The 21,147-nt window shown below is 41.2% G+C and overlaps 2 protein-coding genes across 2 annotated transcripts; both read left to right on the forward strand.

The window, feature by feature from the left end:
- The first annotated feature begins 755 nt into the window (after positions 1-755).
- On the forward strand, positions 756-5,127 carry pigv (phosphatidylinositol glycan anchor biosynthesis, class V). The gene is made up of 3 exons (XM_052064522.1): positions 756-961; positions 1,395-2,561; positions 3,805-5,127. Exons 1-3 carry the CDS (start codon positions 896-898, stop codon positions 4,090-4,092), a joined length of 1,521 nt encoding a protein of 506 aa, XP_051920482.1. The 5' UTR covers positions 756-895; the 3' UTR covers positions 4,093-5,127.
- A 1,534-nt stretch (positions 5,128-6,661) lies between these two features.
- On the forward strand, positions 6,662-13,525 carry zdhhc18a (zinc finger DHHC-type palmitoyltransferase 18a). The gene is made up of 9 exons (XM_052066852.1): positions 6,662-7,287; positions 7,428-7,588; positions 7,780-7,929; positions 8,682-8,819; positions 8,898-8,949; positions 9,643-9,745; positions 9,844-9,956; positions 10,536-10,641; positions 12,339-13,525. The coding sequence occupies exons 1-9, from the start codon at positions 7,055-7,057 to the stop codon at positions 12,657-12,659; spliced, it is 1,377 nt and encodes a 458-aa protein (XP_051922812.1). The 5' UTR covers positions 6,662-7,054; the 3' UTR covers positions 12,660-13,525.
- Positions 13,526-21,147: the final 7,622 nt, after the last annotated feature.

The raw sequence follows: 21,147 nt of genomic DNA on the forward strand, positions 1-21,147 counted from the left end.
AGCCAGCCATCCATAACTAAAAAACGTTATGTGTCTTGTTATATGTGATGACATAATTAAAGCCAGTGCATGCTGTAGTACAGAGCACCACAAAGGTCATGATCCAAAGCATACCACAACATGTAGCTGTGGAGTGTGATGTAGGGGTGTTATCTTTTTGGAAGGGAACATCTCTGATCTAAAGTACCGCATCGAGCTATCCATCTTCAAGGAGATGTTTTGAATTAGTAGTGAAGTACACAGCGCCACTTGTTGGGAGCTAGCAGAATTACACTTCACGTTATCACAACTTAACGTTTTAAGCGCGTCTTAAAAGAGTTGGTCAATGTATGCCGAACAAACACACATGAACACGTCGTAAAATCATACATGTTAAGGTCTTTTACTTAATACATATACATTTACACCGCCTCCTTTTTGGGTGTGGAAAGTGTAGATAGGTGAAGATGTCCGAGTTACCCATATGCCCGACTTCGTTATCACCACAGCGGCAGCGTCATTTACACATTTTAGCGCGTGGTACTTGAGGTAATGCTGAGGCATGAACTTTGTGCATTATGTAGGTTGTGACTTTGTGAAGTTCAACCGTAGACTTGCAGAAGTTTACTCGGCAGATCTGTCACGTCCAATATGGCGGACGCGTTGACGTGTCGTAATAACTTGCCAACTCGCTCTTAAACAAGTCTGTCTCCGTAGGTATGGCATGACGGCTGAACGCTTTATTTTGAATGCCATTATTTTCGATAGCACCGGAAGTGGATTGAATAAGGGTCAAAGGTAGCATTAGAAGTAATGGCTGACTCCTTCCTAACGAAATGCTCAAAATCCGGTCCCACGAGTTCCCGACGATGATACTTTTCATAAAAGCAATTTTTTTTCTTGTCTTTTACTGACTATGATGGAGTACAGAGCTGTGCTGAAATTTGCAACTTTCACCAGGGTTGCCTCGTTGTTTTTGCAGGTACAGTTGATCCTTTGTAGTCAACCTATTTATGTATGGCTGTTGTCAGTTGTCAGTGTGCTACATACTGTATATATCTATTAAATTAAATTAAATCAAATCACAAAGGAGTCGACTACAGGAGTGGGCCAACTTAAACATTTAAAATATATATATATATATATATATATATATATATATATATATATATATATAGAGCGGCTGGATAGCTCAGTTGATTTCATTTTTCCAATCAAATCATCGAAAAGCCATTTTTAGGGGAATGTTATAAATGACTTTGACATTATTTTGAACTGTTTTAGGATAGGTTTTTTTCTAATAAGTATTCACAAGGGTGAGGGACTGACTCTTGTGTTTTTTTAATTGGAAATGTGTATGTTTCGTTTCACTGTATGAGGGTTCATTTTGCTAACACTTGAACTTCTTTTTTCAGGCTCTCTTCAACGCTGCCTTCCCTGACCACGATGCTGATGCGTTCAGGCCCCCACGGACAGAAATGCCTCTGTACTTAGATTCTGCTGTGGAGTGGTTATTTGGTGGTCTCAGCCACTGGGACGCCGAGCATTTCCTCCTCATCGCTGAGAGAGGATACCTCTATGAGCACAACTTTGCTTTTTTCCCCCTTTTCCCCATCATCCTGCGAGGCCTGGCTGACACGCTGCTATGGCCCCTGGGCAGCTGGTTGAGCATGCGAGGCCGTTTGCTAGTGTCGGTTGCTCTTGTGAACAGTACACTCTTCCTGCTGAGTGTGGTGGCCTTGCATGCGCTCAGTCGGGTGGTTATGCAGGACAGGCGGCTTGCCTTGCTTTCCACCTTGCTCTACTGCATCACCCCTGCCAATGTTTTCATGACTGCTGGCTATGCAGAGAGTCTTTTTGCCGCACTCACATTTGGGGGTCTGTTCCTCCTCGAAAAAGGGTTCATCCTTAGAGCCTGCCTGGCATTCAGTATAGCCTCAGCGGCGCGATCCAATGGGCTGGTTAATATCGGCTTTCTATTGTATCTTCCATCGGTATATGCCATCTCCCAGATCCGTTTATACCGGTCGATTGCAACAGGCCACAGGAAGATCTTCTCCTACATCGGGGTCATCCTTCGCCTCCTGCTTACCTCTCTTCTTGGAACAACAGTCATTGCCCTTCCCTTCTGCGCTTTTCAGTATTACGGCTATAGAACATTTTGTACACCGACAGCCTCCTTAGACCGCATCCCCCCGGCTCTTATCTCCTTGGCTGAGCAGAAGGGCTACCGTATTGCAGATGAAAATAGTCCACCACCTCTCTGGTGCATGAGACCGCTCCCCATTATTTATTCCCACATCCAGGTGGTGTATTGGAACATGGGCTTCCTCCGTTACTTTGAACTTAGACAAATACCAAATTTCCTTTTAGCTTTACCCATGGCAACTTTGGGTGTAATGGCAGCTTATGCTTATTTCCAAGCAAACCCACAGCTGTGTTTCAGACTTGGACTTTGCGAGGCTGATTCGAAGAAGGGCCTCGACAAACCAATACCGGGATTTTTAAACCCCAGAGTTTTTGTATATGTTGTGCACTCCACTGTTCTCCTGGTGTTTGGAACATTGTGTATGCATGTGCAGGTAAGACTATAACTACATAATTCCCCTGTTTATCGCAAGGGGATAGGTTCCGTGATACAACAAGCTTTTAAAACGCATTGTAAATATTTTTGAACCCAGAAAAATCTATAAGCATAAAATGGGTGTAGGGTGGAATCCTTGCATCTCCACAACCACCACAATTCCAGAAACCCCCAAAACGTCATGCTTGTTGAGCCATTAACATTTTATTATTACAGAGAGTAATACATTTTGAATACCAGTACTTAAAACTGGTCAAGAATGTGTAAAAAATAATAATAACAGAGCTCCTTGGGAACTGATCAATTGTAAGAATTTGTGAAATTTGAAATTGACCAAATGTGGACATAGGATATTTCAGCCCGACACCAGCGATGAATAAAAGCGATAGAAAATGCTATAAAAATAGCAGTGTCTGTGTGCTTTAAAAAGCGTGACCTGCTGGAGACAAGTCTGCATCTGAATGTCTTGGTGCTGAAGAAGCTAAGCGTGTTTATTGGAGCTGCTTGTCACTCATTTGCGGTTTCTTGTAAAAGTGTAAAGTGTTGAACCGAACCCGATAATTTCACTGGTCCACTCGGTTAATGCGTACATAGAATGGATGGGCACACATGAAGCAGCAACACATACAGCAATTCTCACAGGGATGTATTTTCTGCTTTGTGGAAGAAAAAAAAATATTAGTGCTTTTAGATCGGGACCTTCTGACTTCTCAATGAATTTTGCTGCATCTGTCCATGGAGGCCCGGCACGTTGTGACACAAAATACTACTCTGAAGGTGGTCAATTCTAAATCCAAACTTTACTGTATACATATTTTTTAATATGGCACTTTCACAATAGCCACAGTTGGAACAAAGCGCTTTACAGAACAGTTAACATAAAATAACAAAATAACAGCACACAGAAACCATCGACAATCCAACCGTAGCTACTCCTATATCCTCCTTGTTAGAAGCGGTTATAGGTGAAATAGGAGCGAATCAAAGTCTCTTTACCAGTGCTTCAGAGACGTCATGGCACAGCGAGCATGATGTCACGCACGTATGCTACAAGCCAAGTTTGAAAGTAAAAAAGTTGTAGCGCCAGTTGACGAATGCAGATTGACTGTAAAAATCCTTAAAAAATAAGTCTGAAAATTGTGCGTTATTGCAGGTGTGCGTAATAAAGCAGGTGTGACGATCTGTTCAATTAAAATGTTTCGCGAGCAATTCCTCTCATGCTTCGTGTACAATGTTTCCAGGTTCTAACCCGATTCATGGCCACCTCGTCTCCCGTGCCCTTCTGGATCAGCGCTCATCTGCTGCTCCTCAACGAGCCACTTCTTCACCGAAGGAAAACATCGACGCCCAACGTTCAGCTGAAGACTCCTGGCAAAAACGGATGTAAGCACACGTCTCAAAATCCCGTCATTGCATTGATTCCGCACATCAAAATGTGCTCTCCCACCACAAAAAGCATCCTGGGCTACTTCCTTTCGTACTGGGTGCTGGGCCTGGCAATGCATAGTAACTATTTACCGTGGACTTGACTTCTCATATTAGTCTACGAGACTACCGTACTGTTTTTAATAATGCACTGTTTCGTATTATAACCGAGAACATTATACAAGTGGCTGTCATGAAAAAGACAAAAGCCAAACAGCATGACAAATGTTGTGCCTCATTTTGGTTCTAGAAAGAACTTTCAGTTGATGTGTTGTAAAAGTTACAATGGATGGGCAATTGACTAAATTACCTGGACAAAATTAACAATCAATTTATAGATTGTTATTTTTAAATAACATTTTTAGTAGAATGGGAGAATCTGTGAATGTTGTGAGTTCCTGTTTCCATGCTGGTGTTGTTTTGATGAGAATAATGTAGTAGCTCATGACATAATGTATTTCTTTATGTCTGAAACTATACATACTATATTACTATTTATCAATTATAAATTCCACACAATCGACCAGATTCTAAATGATCAATTATGCCCATCCCAAGCACTGAGTCATTTTTGTCTCTTCAGTGTAGTTCCTTTATAGCACAGGTGTCAAAGTCAAGGCCCGGGGGCCACATGTGGCTCCCCTCATAATTTTATGTGGCCCGCGAAAGCAAATCAATCATGTCCAGTTCCATGATGCTTGCTAAAGTCTGAACCAAAATTTCAAATTGTCATATGTAATCCACAATAACAGTCATTATTCTTGATTTCTGATTTTAAAACTAGTTATTAATTTGTTTTGCGCTGTGTATGTAATATGTGGAGGGGATTAAACATTTATACGGTTTCCCAAAATTCATAACGGCCCTCCAAGGGAAACCATAACTACAATGTGGCCCACGGCAAAAATGAGTTTGACACCCCTGCTTTATCGTTTACGCAAACCTGAGCAGCGTGTGCACATGAAACTTTGTTTACTTTATTCTTGCCATTGTAGTACCAGCAGTAACTCTAGAAAATAGCTACTGATTAAATGTGCTTAGTATTTGTTTAGAACTTGACTGTGTGTATGTATTTTAAATATTCAGCTTTCATTTTGAATGTGAATGGAAAATACTATATTAAATTGCATACATTCTCTGAAACAATTGGATTCTATTTTTTCGTTTGTTTGTTTGTTTGTTGTTTTGTCCATCTTTTTGAGCATCAAAGTCACAAACATGATTACAGACTGGGGGAGGTTCCCAAGATTTGAAACCCAGGAGCTTTTGATTGTGAGGCAAATGTGCTAGCAACTACAACATAGGACTGCATCCATGTGTGACTTCATCATGAGTTAAATTAAGAGTTCAAGGTCATGAGCGGCACAACAATTTTGTGAAAGGTGAATGAATGTTGGTCACATACTACACTGATATTCATTCGATTACTTTATAGTCATGACTTAGAAGCGTTTTTCATACAAACATTTACTGAAACTATAACCTACCCAATTATATGCTGCCGCTATGCCACTCATTTGAATGCCAGTGCTGATCCGAAGAAAACGTAACTGAGTGGAATTTTGAACAGACATTTCTTAAATCATCTGACAAGATCAATCGCTTAAAGATGACTTTTATATTTTCTTAGACTGCTAGCCCAAGTAAAAAGAATGTACCCTTGACGTCCATAGCCGCCACAGGCAGCAAATGAGTCATAACCACAGATAAGCGAAAAAACATACACGAGACACAGCCTGTAACTTTTGCCCATGTTAAATTTAGCTCCTCCCCGAAGATCTTGCAATTGACATACTGTATATTATTTCAACATACAGCTAGACCCCACATAGTTGCAGTTCACTATTCATTACTTCACATATTTTGTGGAACATATCATCAGCTATTCAAGTAAAAACCAACTTTGTTGCGTTTTTGTGTTCTATGTATTAATACATGCACATACAGCGCATTTGACTAAAGATGTACTTGACTTGACCAAATACATCACAAGATGCTTAAGATGTCACTATATGCACAACACGAAGAAACATGAACTCCGGCGCATTAGATGTTTGCTGTTTTTTTTCTCTTTCTTTCTACATACATTCTTGCTGCTGGAGGCTGTAAATTTCCCCAGTGTGGGACGAATAAAGGATATCTTATCTTATCTTTTTAACAATGACAATGTAACAGAAATACGATATTCAGTAAGTCAAACTTTATTTATAGAGCGCTTTTCAGACATAAAATGCACTTTAACCCTGGAGACCCCACGGGTCAAATTTGGCCCCTATAAATTCTGCTACTCAAATGCTACCCTTAAATCCCAAAGGGTCCATTTTGGCCCTAATCGTAAATTAGGATTAAAACATTAAAATTTTGGAAAAAAACATATTTTGGTGTTCAGTGAACATATAGCAGTCATTTAATGTATAATTCATCATTTTCCAAAGAAGAAAAGGGTTCTTGGATTCTCCAGGGTTAAAGTACTTGATATGAATTAAAATGAACCCTTCCTGTCACTTGAACGCAAGGACTAAGACACAAGCAAACAAACATAGGTTAGAAAATAATGCAGTAATGACCCAAGCCCCGAGGACCTGTGGCTGTAGCAACAAACAAACCAAAAAAATAAATACATGGCGGAAACGGGCTTCGAACGGTACATTTGTTTACATCGGTAACGTCGCTGAGTCGTGACGTCATCATGGACGGAAACAGAAAAGGAAATATTACACTGTCGCGTCAAGCTGGACGCTTTCTTTCGGACTCTCAATCTTATTCAAATGAGTGTTTATTAATGTTAGCGCATATTTAATGTTTAACTTCGAAAATGTTAAGAGGCTTTGTATGGACGGGTTATCTTGTCTTAAAAGTCAGTTCCGACGGAAAAGGTCTCTGCAGGTCCGTTAGCTAATGTTAGCACCGAGGATGAGAAACATCATCGGGGGATGCTAACCCCAACAGCTCCAGTTTCGCAATGACTGAATTCGTTTTCATTTGAAAGCCCAACTGAGAAGATATCGTCGCTCGTGCCAAAATCTACCTCAGAACAACAACGGCGGTGGTGGTTCTGCCTACAGGATGAGAAACTGCGAGTACCAACAAATCGACCCGTTGGGGGTGTCGGTGGCACCGGCTTCAGTTCAGAACCTCACCGACAAGAAAGCGGAGCGACTGCGGAGAAAATGGGAAGTCTTCCCGGGAAAGAACCGATTTTTCTGTGACGGACGGGTCATTGTGGCCAGACAGAGCGGGGTCCTCCCTTTGACACTGGGGCTTATTGTTGTCACCTGTGGCCTTTTCTTTGCTTTCGAGTAAGTGCTAAAGCCTTGTTTTAGTTTATGTCGAGCACTGAACACAAATTGTTCATGTATATGTGGCCTGCCAAATGTTTAATTTCAGTATTATCAAAACGTTTTGAGTGGGCTAAACATGTGTACGTTTCTATTTCTAGTTGCCCATTCCTTGTGGAGCATCTGACCGTCTTTATCCCGGTGATCGGTGGCGTGCTTTTTGTGTTTGTGGTAATCTCCTTGCTGAGAACAAGCTTTACAGACCCAGGCATCCTACCCAGGGCCACCTTAGATGAAGCTGCAGACATAGAGAAGCAGATAGGTAAGGTGCACCCATTGTATGGACAGATGGGGTGAAAGAGCTTTGCCATATGGGGATATCTGTGAGGGACTACACTCCAAAACTTAAGCAGCTTACTCTAGCGTCACTATTGAAAAGAGCACAGCAGCTGCACATTTGCTCCTGACTTTATAGTTGTGCACACAACATTTGAGTGTGTTTTTTTTTAAAAGATACCTCAGGATCCTCATCGTATCGCCCCCCTCCGCGGACCAAGGAGATCCTCATCAACCAGCAGGTGGTCAAGCTCAAGTACTGCTTTACGTGTAAAATGTTTCGCCCTCCTCGGACCTCACACTGCAGTCTTTGTGACAACTGCGTGGGTAAGGATATGGTGACAAGTTGCAATATATAGTAACCCCTCCCCTCACTTAACACTATTTTAGTGCAGCTGATTTCATGTAGCCATTGGACCAAACACTGGTATTAAAGTCCACTTGGTTAATACAAATATGGGAATTAATGAGACTGTATGAATAATATCAAGGCACCTCCACCCCAGATCTGTGACAGAAAATCATTTAATTTGAATGTCGCAAAATACTCAAGATTTTTTTTTTTTAATCTCAGTCCTAACACTTGAGATATTAAGGGGAAATGGATTATGTGCATGTGTGAAGGGGTTTAATATTTTATGTTAAGTAAGAAGATTATGAAGAAAGGCCATACACAGTTGACAGCAATGTGTCATAAACCCGTCACCGGTATTGTATCTAATATATGTATCACGTGGTATTTATCACGACGTAAAAAATCTGAAATCAACCACCGAAGAAATGTGTGATAGTTTGTGTGGATGTCACATTTGTTTTAATATGATAACTCAATTTGATAGGAAAGTCATTTTTGGCACACATGATCTTTGTCCAACTGTGAATAATTCCCAATCTTTCCAGTTAAACCTTTCAGGGAACTTTGCTGTGCAGTAAAGAGAACAACAAATTTGCACCCATCCGCACCCCGCCCACCTCCCCACTTCCGTTTGCATTGGACTCATAGTCGTGCCTAAACGTACAAGCAACATGTTAGTGAAGTGAAAATGTTTTCATGTATGCTTTATGTGTTTTGTTTTCAGAGAGGTTTGATCATCACTGCCCATGGGTGGGGAACTGTGTTGGCAAGCGCAATTACCGCTTTTTCTACAGTTTTATCATCTCCCTGTCTTTTCTGACATCTTTCATATTTGGTTGCGTCATAGCACACATTACTCTGCGTAAGTTCAGCACGCTCAAGCGGCATTGACATAACTGATGTTATCCTAGCTCAGTACTCTGCTGTCTTTTTTATGCAGGATCTCAATCGGGTAAAAGCCTCATCCAAGCCATCCAGGAGAGCCCTGCCAGATATCCTTTGAGTTTGCCAAATTTTCTTTTTGGCCTAATCCAACTCTTTTGGAGATGCATGTCGTCTCGGTCTTATTGTGGCAAGATATAACACAGGCTGTCAAGCGCTTAATAGGATCAGTGTTGGCACACAGCACGATAGCTTTCAAGCAAGAGGATCGCTGCCTCGTGTCGCTGCCTCGACGTCATCATACTCTGCATGCTTGTTATTTTAGAAAGAGTATTTGAAATGTTGTGCGTACTTGTTATTGGAATCAGATGAGTAGTTTTGGTAGATCACCAAGTTTATTTCATCATATGACGCTTTAATGCTACAAAGCCACCATAATAAAATGTATTTGTACAGAACCACCTTAATAAAATGTATTAGTACATTGCGAGACTAATAAAGGTTTTCTTATCTTATCTTTTATATATGTGTGTGTGTGTGTGTGTGTGTATAGATATATATATATATCTATACACATACACACACACACACACATACCCTGCAATGGGTAATACCTATTTGTCACATTGTTACCAGCATATATATTTTTTGTCACACTCAAAAATAGGCATGATGACATAGTCCAGAGAGATGCAATGTAAAAGCTGTATCCTAAATGTTGCTTTTACATATATGTCATCATTCTTAAAGAGGTGATTATGTATTGATAACAGTGAGGTGATTCCTTGACTTTGCTTTTATACTGTAGTGGAGCTGGTCATTTGTTTCTTCTCCATCTGGTCTATTCTGGGTCTCTCAGGCTTCCATACCTACCTAGTAGCTTCCAACCTTACGACAAATGAGGACGTAAGTAAACTGAACACCATATATGACAATTCAATTGTTTATTATTTTTTTTAACTCAGTACAAAAACTGCAGCATTCTTTTTATGTTGTCTTTACAGATTAAGGGCTCCTGGTCAAGTAAAAGGGGTGCAGAGGAGTCTGGGAACCCGTACACTTACAACAGCATACTAGCCAACTGCTGTGTGACGTTATGTGGGCCGATGCCCCCAAGGTGTGTAATAGAACCACTGCACAAATAGGGATATGCATTTGACACCTTTTCTTTAATTTAATATGAGAGCAATTAACAATCAGTTAATCTAGTGAATAAATATTAATGCTACAAGGAGGACTTGCCAGAACACAGATGTAACTTAGCTTGCCATAGTTGATGCTTTGTTGTTCTCTTCCAGACTGCGGATTGAACCCACGCTGGCACCAGTCATTTTATTGTTCTTGCCATAATCATCAAGCACTACCTACCTTAAAACAGACACATATTATGTATTCAACTATTCCGTTTTTTAAAATTATTTCTTAGTCACATTTACCTAATTCCCAGGTTCCCACCAATACTGCTGCACTCTTTTGTTTCTATCATTTCCACACTCTTCTCCCCTTTTTACTTTCCCCATATCACCTGCACTGCACTATTTTTAGATTGTATGTCTGTACACAATTGTAGAATTTATAAAGCTTTCTGCATTTTGAAGGAAAAAAAAGCAATTCTGCTGTTTGCACCAGGTGGAAGACTTGATGAACTTGTTACCACAAATTACACAACACTGACGTCATCTTTTGTGTTCTGTAGCCTGATTGACAGGAGAGGCTTCCTGTCACCTGAGGAGTCTGTCCCCACTGTTTCTGCCTCAGAGATTGAGCTGCCTTCCTTCGCAGCCAAGAATGATGCGAACATGGTAGGGGAAAACAGACTGTGGTCCTCCTGTCCTTTTTTTTTTTTGAAGTTAAAAAAATTATATATATACTGTATATGGGGGTGATAAGATAAGAAAACCTTTATTAGTCTCGCAATGGAGAAATTCCCGATTCACAGCAGCAAAGTTATGAAAGGAAGAAGTAGAACAACAAAATATAGGAGCTGCAGGAAAGGCAGCCACTCACATGGTGCCATTTTGAAGTCAAATAAACAATAATGTTTGCGTTGGAGTGTCAAAGCAGGCTTGCTGCTGAAGTTCTTTTCGCGCAGCTTAAAGTAATTATTCTTATTAATTGATGCTTTTCATTGTTTTGTTGTTGTTCTTGTCTTGATCTTGCAACGTCGAGCAGAACTTGATTTCAAAAGAAAGCCGGAGCGCATTCACAAGCCAGAAGTGTGTCGGAACGCGATGAAATCGCGAGCTGAGCTCTCTGACTCAAAATGTCTGTTTCATGTTACAAAACATGTGTTTCAGTTTTTGATACTTGACTGAAGTGGTGGTGGTTTGAATTTTTGGGGAGTCTACATATTGATGAGTCTACCTCCTCTCATATGCCTTGCATGCAGTGTACAGAATATATCATCACTTTTTTTCCCCTCATTCGTCATTCACCATTGTGCATTATTTACTTAAACACAGGGAACATTTCAGCATAACTTTAAGAATAACTTTATTTCTTTAATAAAGATAATTTTGGGATTTTGCCAATTTGGTCTCTGTTTTAAAAGTATTTTTACTCCCTTAATTCTTCTTGAGGCTGATACACGATATGGGCAAAAGTCAACACATTTTCATGAATTAACCAATCAGCCGGGATTTGGCTTGTCATATTAACAAGACTTTGCCTTCTATGCAATTTTATACACTCGGCGTGCACAACACAAGGTACCGTACATGAAGGTGTGGTTGGATGATTTTTCTGTGGAAGAACTTGACTCAGGTCTGACCTCACCCGTTCAAATACTTTTGTCACAGCCACCCAAGCTGTCAAATGTAGACTTTTAATGCTCGTTTGCTATATCCATTCCACTTGCCAGGAGGAGACCTGTCAGGATTTTTCTTTGTCCTGCACAGCCTGAAAAGCAGGCCAGCGTATATAAGGTGGATGGTAAGCTGAGGGTCAATCACATTTCTTTCCTCCGTGATGCGTTGCAGAGTTTGTTTTGTGCAAATCAAGTTTGGTCCGATTTTGTGACTGTTTGTCTTGACGTTGGGATTTGTTCACCTACGTGAGAGTGCATGCTTCACTGCCATTTATTCTCCTTCACATTTGTGCCCACTCAACCCATGTTGGGGCTGGGATGGTAGCCACATTTGATGTGTTGACACAACTCTGTCCTCTCCTCTCTCTCGATCTTGTTAAAATGGTGTTTGTTCATCCCCGTCTATGTCACGTCTTACCGTGCGTGCATGGTGATGTAAGCAAACAAGTACTTGCTTTCAATTTCCCTCGCCGCCAGAGAAGTCATGAAGAGTTCCCGCTTCACATCCATCTCCACCTTGTTCTGTATGGTTGCCTTTTGCTTGCACTGTCTGCATTTAACCTTCTTTCGTGCATCTGAACAGACTGCCTTCATAATACGGGATGCCAGCCAAGCTAACCTAAATATTTCTAACTAAAAACAGCGCTCTTTATGTCCTCGCTTGACTTTTGCTTTCTTTTCCTATTCACGTAGTGCACACAAAGCACCAAAGACGTGCTTGAGAGGATGCTCCACTCCTCCGCCTCTTATGGTCTCTGCCTTCCTGGCACCCCGAAGACCACCCCTGTGGGCCTGGAGGTTACCGGTGCCCCAGCACGCGCTGCGGAGACATCACCCCCAGAGAGGTGCTGGCACCAGACCGCGAAGGCCCCATGCTCTCCCTTCTCCACCAGCAGCACGAGCGACTCGATACACTCCATCAACCCGGCGTTCCGTTTGGCGTCTCCTTCGCCATCACTTGGGCGAGCCATGCTGGTTCTCGACGAGGCACCCAACGTTAGTTTTAGCCCATAACCTTGACGGTATCCAACTTGGAGGTCTCGTAGGAGCTTTTTCACAACTGCTTCTGGTCCTGTTTGGTACTCTCTGTCGACTTCAAGCACAACAAGTGGACATTTAAAACACCTATTATGAAAGCACCCTAGCATATGCCTCCAAACCTCCTTTTACAGTACAGAACTTCAAGCCATAGAGCCAGCTCAGCCGCAGTGTATAATTTCTTGTTCACATCTTATGCAAGCCACTCTTAAATCCTGAGAAGAAAGGTGAGTTTCTGGATGACTGAAGGATAAGAAAATATATCACTGGACCTAGCAGTGTTTCGTTTCAGGAATAACTCCAGGGAAGTCCTATAATTCAGATTTTTATTTTTATTTATTTTTTGGATCAAGGCTTTCCAACCATGGCAAACAGATCGATTAACCAGATCGAAGACCACCAATGGAAGTGCAAACGAAAAACCCTTTGGAGCCACATGCAAAAACGTTGGTTTTGGTAATGCAGTACATGCTTTGTAGTTGAATGTCATACATTGGATTGTGGCTTTAGTGTCTGCAATATAAGCAGTACTTTCATAATTAAAATCATAAAAGGGAGAGTGTGGTTTCCTCCCACATTCCAAAGCGGTGCATGGCGGGTTACTTGAAGACTTGAAATTGTCTGTTGGTGGGAATCCGAGTGTGTCCATGGTTGTTTTTATGTGCCCTGTGATGGACTGGCAACCAGTTGCTCATGTCCCCTGCCTTTCGCCTCAAGTCAGCTGGGATAGGCTCCAGGTCAACCGCGAATCTGAGGACAAGCGGTTTAGAAATTGGATGAATTTAAGGGTTGCACTGGACCAAGGACAGAATAACACAGCACTATACATAGGTCTGATTAAATTTTTTTTCCATGATTCCCAAAGGTCTGCTGTCTGCTCAGACAGTATCCAGTTGGCTACCCAATGTTTGGGAAGCCCTGCTTTTAGTGGACAGCAACACAATTTGAATTAGAGGGCAAGAAGTATTTTTTTTCCCCAACAATCCTTCATTTGCTGTTGTCATCTGTTCTACATATGTGCCTTTATGGCATTTCAATTAAAAACAAGGTCATTGTTTGCATTGAATATGGATGACATTTTAATCAAAACAAACCATCCGGTTTATTGCTGGCCTTCAGAGTGAAACGTTTGAAAATAAGTCTCTGCTTCGCCTTTGGCCAAGTTGACGAAAACTGCCGGGTGTTTGTGGTTAAAGGTTTCAATCATTTTCAAGCTAAGTTATATTTGGAATGTTGATGAGGTCTCATCACCTGTCAGTTTTATGTATTTGTAGTTTATAATTGTGTGCTTAGCATGTCTGCATCACAGTTCTGTGGTTTAGGGTTCGAACTTTGCTTTGTGTGTGGAATTTGCATGATCTCCTTGTGCTTGTGTGACTTTTCTCTCCAAGTTCTCCCACATACATGTTAGGTTCACTGAAGACTCTAAATTGTCCATAGTCGTGAGTGTGGTTCTTTGTCAAAATGTGGCACGCAATTGGCTACCTCCCAAAGTTCACCTGCAACCCTAAATGATAGATAGGGAAAAATGTCTTTAGTTTTCGCCACCAGGGGCCAGGATGTGCACAAAGTTGGCGCCGTCTACTTAAACAGCAGTTCTTTAGTCATAATAACAATAGTGCAAGTAGACCAAAAGGACTTTTGTTGTTCAGTTTTTAAAAAAAATGTATAGTAAATGAGAATGAAAGCTGCACTTAGATTTTAAATGAAGTCTGACTGAAGATGTGACAGTGGAGCTGTCAAGGTTGTTAATAAAACAATGACTTTGGTGACTTGTATTGCTCCTCTTTGTTCCCCTCCCTTCCCCAGAGTGATTTTCCCCATTGCGGTGGCAGTAAATCAGCGATAGATGGCTTCATGGAAACAATGAGGAGGCGCATGTTGAGCACACGTGTTCACAGTGCGTGTGAAGTGTGATCTCACAATGTGGACAACATGCGTCCCTAAAGCTGCACTGGAAGACAGGTGAGGAACGTTTGCGTGTGTGAGTGTTGCTGAGATACAGTGTACTCAATGTACAACATTTCATGGTCACCCTCAGCAAAAGAACAGATGCGTTTCTTTAGGAGTTGCCGTACAAAAGTGAACATTATGTTTCGATGGAACAGCTGTTTTTACATGAGACCGCTCATGTCCCAATGTTTATTCTGTGCCCAGTTATGCTTTTGAGACGGTTCAGCCTGCAATTACCCAACTTTAGAGAAGCAGGAAAACAAATGTCAGGAAGCTTGAGGTCAAGGTTTGACTGCACCCAACTATCAGGTCACATACAGTGGCTTGCGAAAGTCTTCAGCCCCTTTGAACTTTGTGACCTTTTGCCACGTTACGGGCTTCAAACAAAGAAATACAATTTTTACTGAAGGATTAGTACCAAGTGGGACACAATCACAATCGTGAGGTGGAACGAAATTCCTCAGATATTTACAACAGTTTTTGTTTGTTTGGGGTTTTTTTTCTTTTAAAAAAACTGAAAAGCGGGCCGTGCAATATTATTCACCCTCTTTACTGTCAATGCCGCTAACTCGTACCAGAAGTTCCCTGATGATTCCGAAATGATCCAGAGTTGATGTTGATGATAAACAGAATCCACCTGTGTGTAATCACTGTCAGTATAAAAGCATGTGATGGTCTCAGAGGTCTGTTAAAAGAATATTGGGGAGCAAACAGCATCATGAAAACCAAGGAACACGCACAAGGAAGGCAAGTCCAGGATAAAGTTGCGGAGAAGTTGAACCCTTTCATGCACCATGTGACCTGATAACATGATCGCCTGTCTGCTGTAGTAACTGCTTTCCCTGAAAGGGTTATAGCAGGATTCGGATATGAAAAATGTCAAAGGCTTTAAACTGCTTGAGCAATCATATTGAAATGGAGAGAGTATCACACCGCTGCAAACCTATCAAGACTAGGCCGTCCCTCTAAACTTTGAGTTCAAACAAGGAGAGCACTGATCAGAGATGCAGCCTAAATTCCCAATAGCAAAGATGTCTACGATCAATCAGGATTAACTGCAGATATGCACAGCTAAGGAGGACAGCTATTAATCGTAACACTGCACAAATCAATTTTTTTATGGAAAAGTGGGAGGAAGAAACCCATTTCTTAAAGACATCCATAAAATGCCCTATTTGAAGTCTGCCAAGCCACCCGTGAGACACAACAAACATGTGGAAGACGGCGCTCTCGTCAGATGAGACCCAAACTATACTTCTTGGGCTGAATGCAGAACGTCATTTTTGGCGTACAAGAGACACGGCACATCACCCTGACCACTCCTTTCCCACGGGAAGATAGCAAAAGTTGATGGGAAGATGGATGGAGCCAAATACAGGGCAATTTCGAAAGAAACCTATTGGAGTCTGCAAAAGAGCTGAGGACCTAAAGCAAAAATTCCGATGGAATAGTTCAAAACTAAACATATCCATGTATCAGAATGGCCAAGTCAAAGTTCAGACCTGAATTCAATTGAGAATCTGCGGACAGATCTCAAAACTGCTCTTCATCAACACTCTCCATCGAAACAATCTGAGCTGAAGCGAAACTGTTTTGCGAGGAAGAATGGCAGAAATTTCAGTCTTCAGATGTGAAAAACTGATAGAGACATAACTAGAAAGACTTGTAGCTCTAATTGCAGCAAAATAGTTTTATACAAAGTATGAACCTGAGCTGAATGATTTTTGATTTTATTTCTAATAAAAAGTTTTGTAAGAATTTCGTTCCACTTCACAATTTTATCCAACGTGGTGTTGATTCTTCTTCTTCAAAAAAAAATCTAATTTCATAGCCTCACGTTTCAGTCGTGAAATGCTGCAAAAGGTTAAACCTCTTTCATGCACCCTGTAATCTGATAACATAGGAAGCTGTCCACTGTAGTAACCGCTGTCCCTTAATAAGTTCAGGATAGGGAATACTTTCGCAAACCAATATATGTTTATCCACTGGTGCTATTTTATTATGTGAATATTGGTAGTTGTTGTTTATTCTTGGATGCTGTTCGAGTTTGATAACATTGTAGCAGGTAGGGCACAGCTAAGCTGGAACGGACAAGGCAAGAGCTTTCCCTGAACCAAATACAGTGGTACCTCTACTTACGAAATTAATTGGTTCAGGAAGAAATTTCTTAGCTAGAAAATGTTGTAAGTAGAGATGCATTTTCCATGTAAATGCCCTAATTCGTTCCAAGCCCCTCGAAATTCAGACAAATGTTTTCTAAAGCATCAAAATATCTAACAAACACATGTTACAATTAGATTATTGCAAAATAAATGAGAATCGTGCATAATGTAAGAAGGAAAGAATACAGTAAAAAATAAAAAATTATGTTCATTTAACTTTTAACTGCAATCTCATAGTTTTTTGCGCTCTTTAGTTCATGTTCTCTCAGGAGTGGCTTTTGTCTGGCGTTTTGCAAAGAACTTAATCCGAGGACGTTTGCTTTTGTGGGCTTTTAACAATTCTTTGAAAATGTCAAAGGCAAGCATCAGCAGAGTGAGCGATCGCCCGACTGGTGAACACCTTTCCTGGGTGATTCACATTTACGTAAACCTCAAGGCTCGAGGAGCGAATGACGAGGACGCTGCATTGACAGATATCAATCTATTTAACTATCTACAATACAGACACATTCGGTCAAGGTCCCTCTTAGCCAACGGGAAGCCAGGAAGATGCTAGGTAATAGCCAATGGCAGCCCATACTGTATTTTTACCTTTAGTATCTTGAAATTTCTTTCGAAACAAGAGCCAATAGTTTCATTTGGAGGCGTTTCGTCTCTTGAAAATTTCGTATGAAGAGATGTTCGTAAGAAAAGGCACCACTGTACCTTAAATGAAATTTAAATATTCACAAATCAATGAATGGGCATTAGACTGCATAGAATCAACGTCAAAACTATTTACATGTTACAGCATTCAAAGCGCGTTTTATATCAGCCTCCTGCTGGACTTTGAGGACACAATCCTGCAATTTGATAGCACTGATGGATTTTTGTAAAACCTCACTCTTATACGACCATTTCACTTCAAAAGACTTCATGCTAAGTCCTGCCCGTTTGGCAAGCCGTATATCACAGTCAAACATAAAACAGATGGACAGACGTTGGCTTGGTTCCTTGCAGAGGGAAACTGCCAAAGCTTCACAGAGCCAGCAGCTGCCTTGTATTCTGAAGCAGGACCCTGCATTGCCAAGACGAATCCAAATCGTTTGCAGCAGGATTGACAATAACTGGATCTAACATCACAGCATGAGCAGAAAGTGGCCTTTTGTTGCAATGGGTGTGCTTGTCATCGGCAACTTGGCGTGGCCACAGGTGATTTGCTTGCCGGTGCTGTGTCGTCCACTTGAACCTCAACTGGAAGCAGTAGAGGCAGAAAAAGCCACCCAGTTAGCCGGACCAGTGGCCAGCTCTTGGAATAAGACGGTGCGCTGAAAGTTAAAATGGCATGACTTTTTTATAAAAGAAGAGCTCAGATCAAGGCAGACATTTTCGCTCGGTAGGTGGATAAGTGCTGAGTTCAAAATGCTTTGGTTCCAAAATTCTAAGGGACACTTGATGTCAATGCAGACACAATTTTCGGAATTCCGCACTGTACCGGTAATTAACTCCAATGCACGTTCTGCCTTTTCAGCCAGGGTGTAATACTTCGTCTTTTAAAACATCTCATAATACCAACACACGTCACAACCATAAGAATGATCAAAACGAATAAAAAATCACAACATCATATGCCAGCTATTGCGCATTATCTGGAGCAGATCAGAATCAATAATTATCTTCCATCCATCCATGTTCCAAATCGCTTATTCTCACTAGGGTCGCGGGCTAATAACTTGAAAATACCTTAAAAAATCGGAAGAAATCATATATTCACCAGTGAACTTGGTTATTACATTTATTAATGTGTGTAGATCACTTCAGATATGACCAGCCATTCAGGGAATGGAAAAATGCTGACATCTTTGAGGACCCCTTCGCTGCATTTGTGAGGACAAATTAGAAATCTGATTCATTAAAACAGGAGTGCCCTAGTTTCATCCTCAAGAGCCCCTACCAGTTTTGGATGTCTTGTTCTTCCAACTCATCCGATTCAAATGAGCAGGATCGTTTTCAGGCATTTGCCAAGCTTGCTGATGAGCTGATCACTTGAATCGGGTGTGTTGGAGAATGGAGAAATCTAAAACAGGCTGGATAGGCCATCCGAGAGGCCTTGCTGGCCCTGACTACTCATCACTGGCTTTGATTCATGCTGCTCAGTGCTTATATTTTGCAGCGGTATAAACGACAAGATTTTTGGTTAACTTTATTCAACGATGGGATGATTGCACTAGGCTCCAGTTCTACACCACTGCAAACTACTGCTGATCTTACAAAACTGAACACATCTGTTGAGTGACAATATCAAATTCCAAGATTTCATAGACTACACCTTTCCGCATATGAATGAATTATTACTAAAATAATATGCCCAGAGGTCCAAGTGTCACCATCATACTGGTCATGTTTTCCATGCCTTGTGAGTGGCTGGTAAACCTGAACTTGATGTAAGCTGAGATAGAAAAGTGGATCATAAATGTGTCATAATCATAAGATACCTTTGTCAAGATTAAGGCTTATTTGCATGATGGATCAAATTACCGATGCTGCATTCTGTGGGGACATGCCAAGAATGTCAAGAAGGAGCCATGAAGATGCCAAGAATCTTTTTGGTTTGCTGTCTAAGCTATCTTCTTTCATTAACATTGTCACTTTATTGTTGCCGCAGTTCCCATCACCGCCATCACGTGTACCCTTCTGTAATGGCCTCATCGCAAATGAAGATGCAAAGCCCACATGTATGGTCCATGGAGTAAGTCTTTTGGAGGTGCTCAACTGAGTTCAAGTGTCATGAGATACGAAGAATTGTCATGTGAGTCAAGTTTAACTTTTTTGAGTATCCCCCCCCCTCCCATATCAAGAAAGTAAAGCGCCTCCTCACCCCAGTTTGTATAAGGCGGTGATACAGGATTTTGAAAATGTGAGATCCCACACAAATAGGCAAGTGCGTACTTAATTTATAGTGTGTGGTGTACTCGAGGTGACCAACATGGCGCACCACACATAAAGATATGGCCAGGAATCTCCTCACCCAAACCGGATGCATTTTGTAGTACCAAAACCGACCTGTGAGAGGCATCATGGTGCCACAGGCCATCTAAACTGGCAGGAAATACACAAAAGAAAGATTATACAGGAAGCTAGGCCAAGTGTTTGTGTGTTTGCTAACACCAGTGTGGGTGCAATGAACAATTTATGAGACAAAATATACAAACACAATCAAACAACAATCAATTGCTTCTCTAGAATGAGCTTTAGGTCGCTTCCTTATTGGCTCTGTCTTCACTTCTACTGAGTCTGTTGGCTCAGCTGAACTCTTGTGTTGACCACACACACAAGGATCATAAATATTGAACGTGTTTAATATTTATGATCTGAGCTGGGTAGGAAAAATCACACTTTTAACACTACTGTACCCAAAGGTAAATCACCATGTTACAGAGACATCCAACAAACAGTGGCTGACTTGAATTGCAGAGGAAAAATGGTCAAATGAGGCTCCATCATCAATTTGTCTGTATACCGTTAAAAGCGTTTTTCAACACGTCACTAAAAAAAAAAAAGTCGATGCGCTCACTCAGCTTCGGCCAGCCGCATTTAGCCTGGCGTCATGTGTGCAGTCTCAAAAAAGGTGACTCACATCCCACGTTACTCTTCATCACTCTGCTGCTTAATGTCAAGAGAGACGAAGCAGGTCATTGAGCCTGAGTGGAAGGAATTGGCGGCTAGCAGCCTGCCGCCGAAACGAGAAGCTCTGGAATAAAGAGGCTAACTTTCTCCTGGTGGATAGTGTTTCTCAATGCTGAATAGCAGTACAACTAAATGACATGCATGCTATCTTTCTGTAACAACAAAATGTCTGCGACCAAAGAATAGTGTTTTTTTAACCTCCATTTTGTTTTGACTGCAGTCAAATCAATGCATGTTTTGGAATGTTCTGAGCACAAGTGTGAGACACCTTCCTGATTTGCTTGCACAATAATAAGGTATGTGTAGTGTCAGTTGGCGTCACATGACATGGAAACTACTCAATCCTTTGGAGTCACAGGTCAAGATGGATTGGTTCACTGAGGTTCGCATCACCTTCTCACCCTTGGCTAATCTCTGAAAGTATCTGAATCAAATACCGATAAGACACGTCAATTCCATTAAGTACGCTCAGAAATATTTGGACAGAAACAGTGTTGTGTGTATGTGAGTGATTTTACATTTCATCAAAACATCTTAAAAGTGTTTGAAGTGTAAAAAACATTGATTCAACGAGTGTTTGAAGTATGGAGTGCACAACATCACCAAATTGTGCTATTGTTCCCTGGAAATGCTTTGCCAGGCCTTTATTCGCTGCTTGTTTGTGACATTTTGTCGCTTTCATT

The sequence above is a fragment of the Hippocampus zosterae genome, chromosome 5, assembly GCF_025434085.1.
Source record: "Hippocampus zosterae strain Florida chromosome 5, ASM2543408v3, whole genome shotgun sequence".
In the NCBI taxonomy this organism is placed as follows: Eukaryota; Metazoa; Chordata; class Actinopteri; order Syngnathiformes; family Syngnathidae; genus Hippocampus; species Hippocampus zosterae.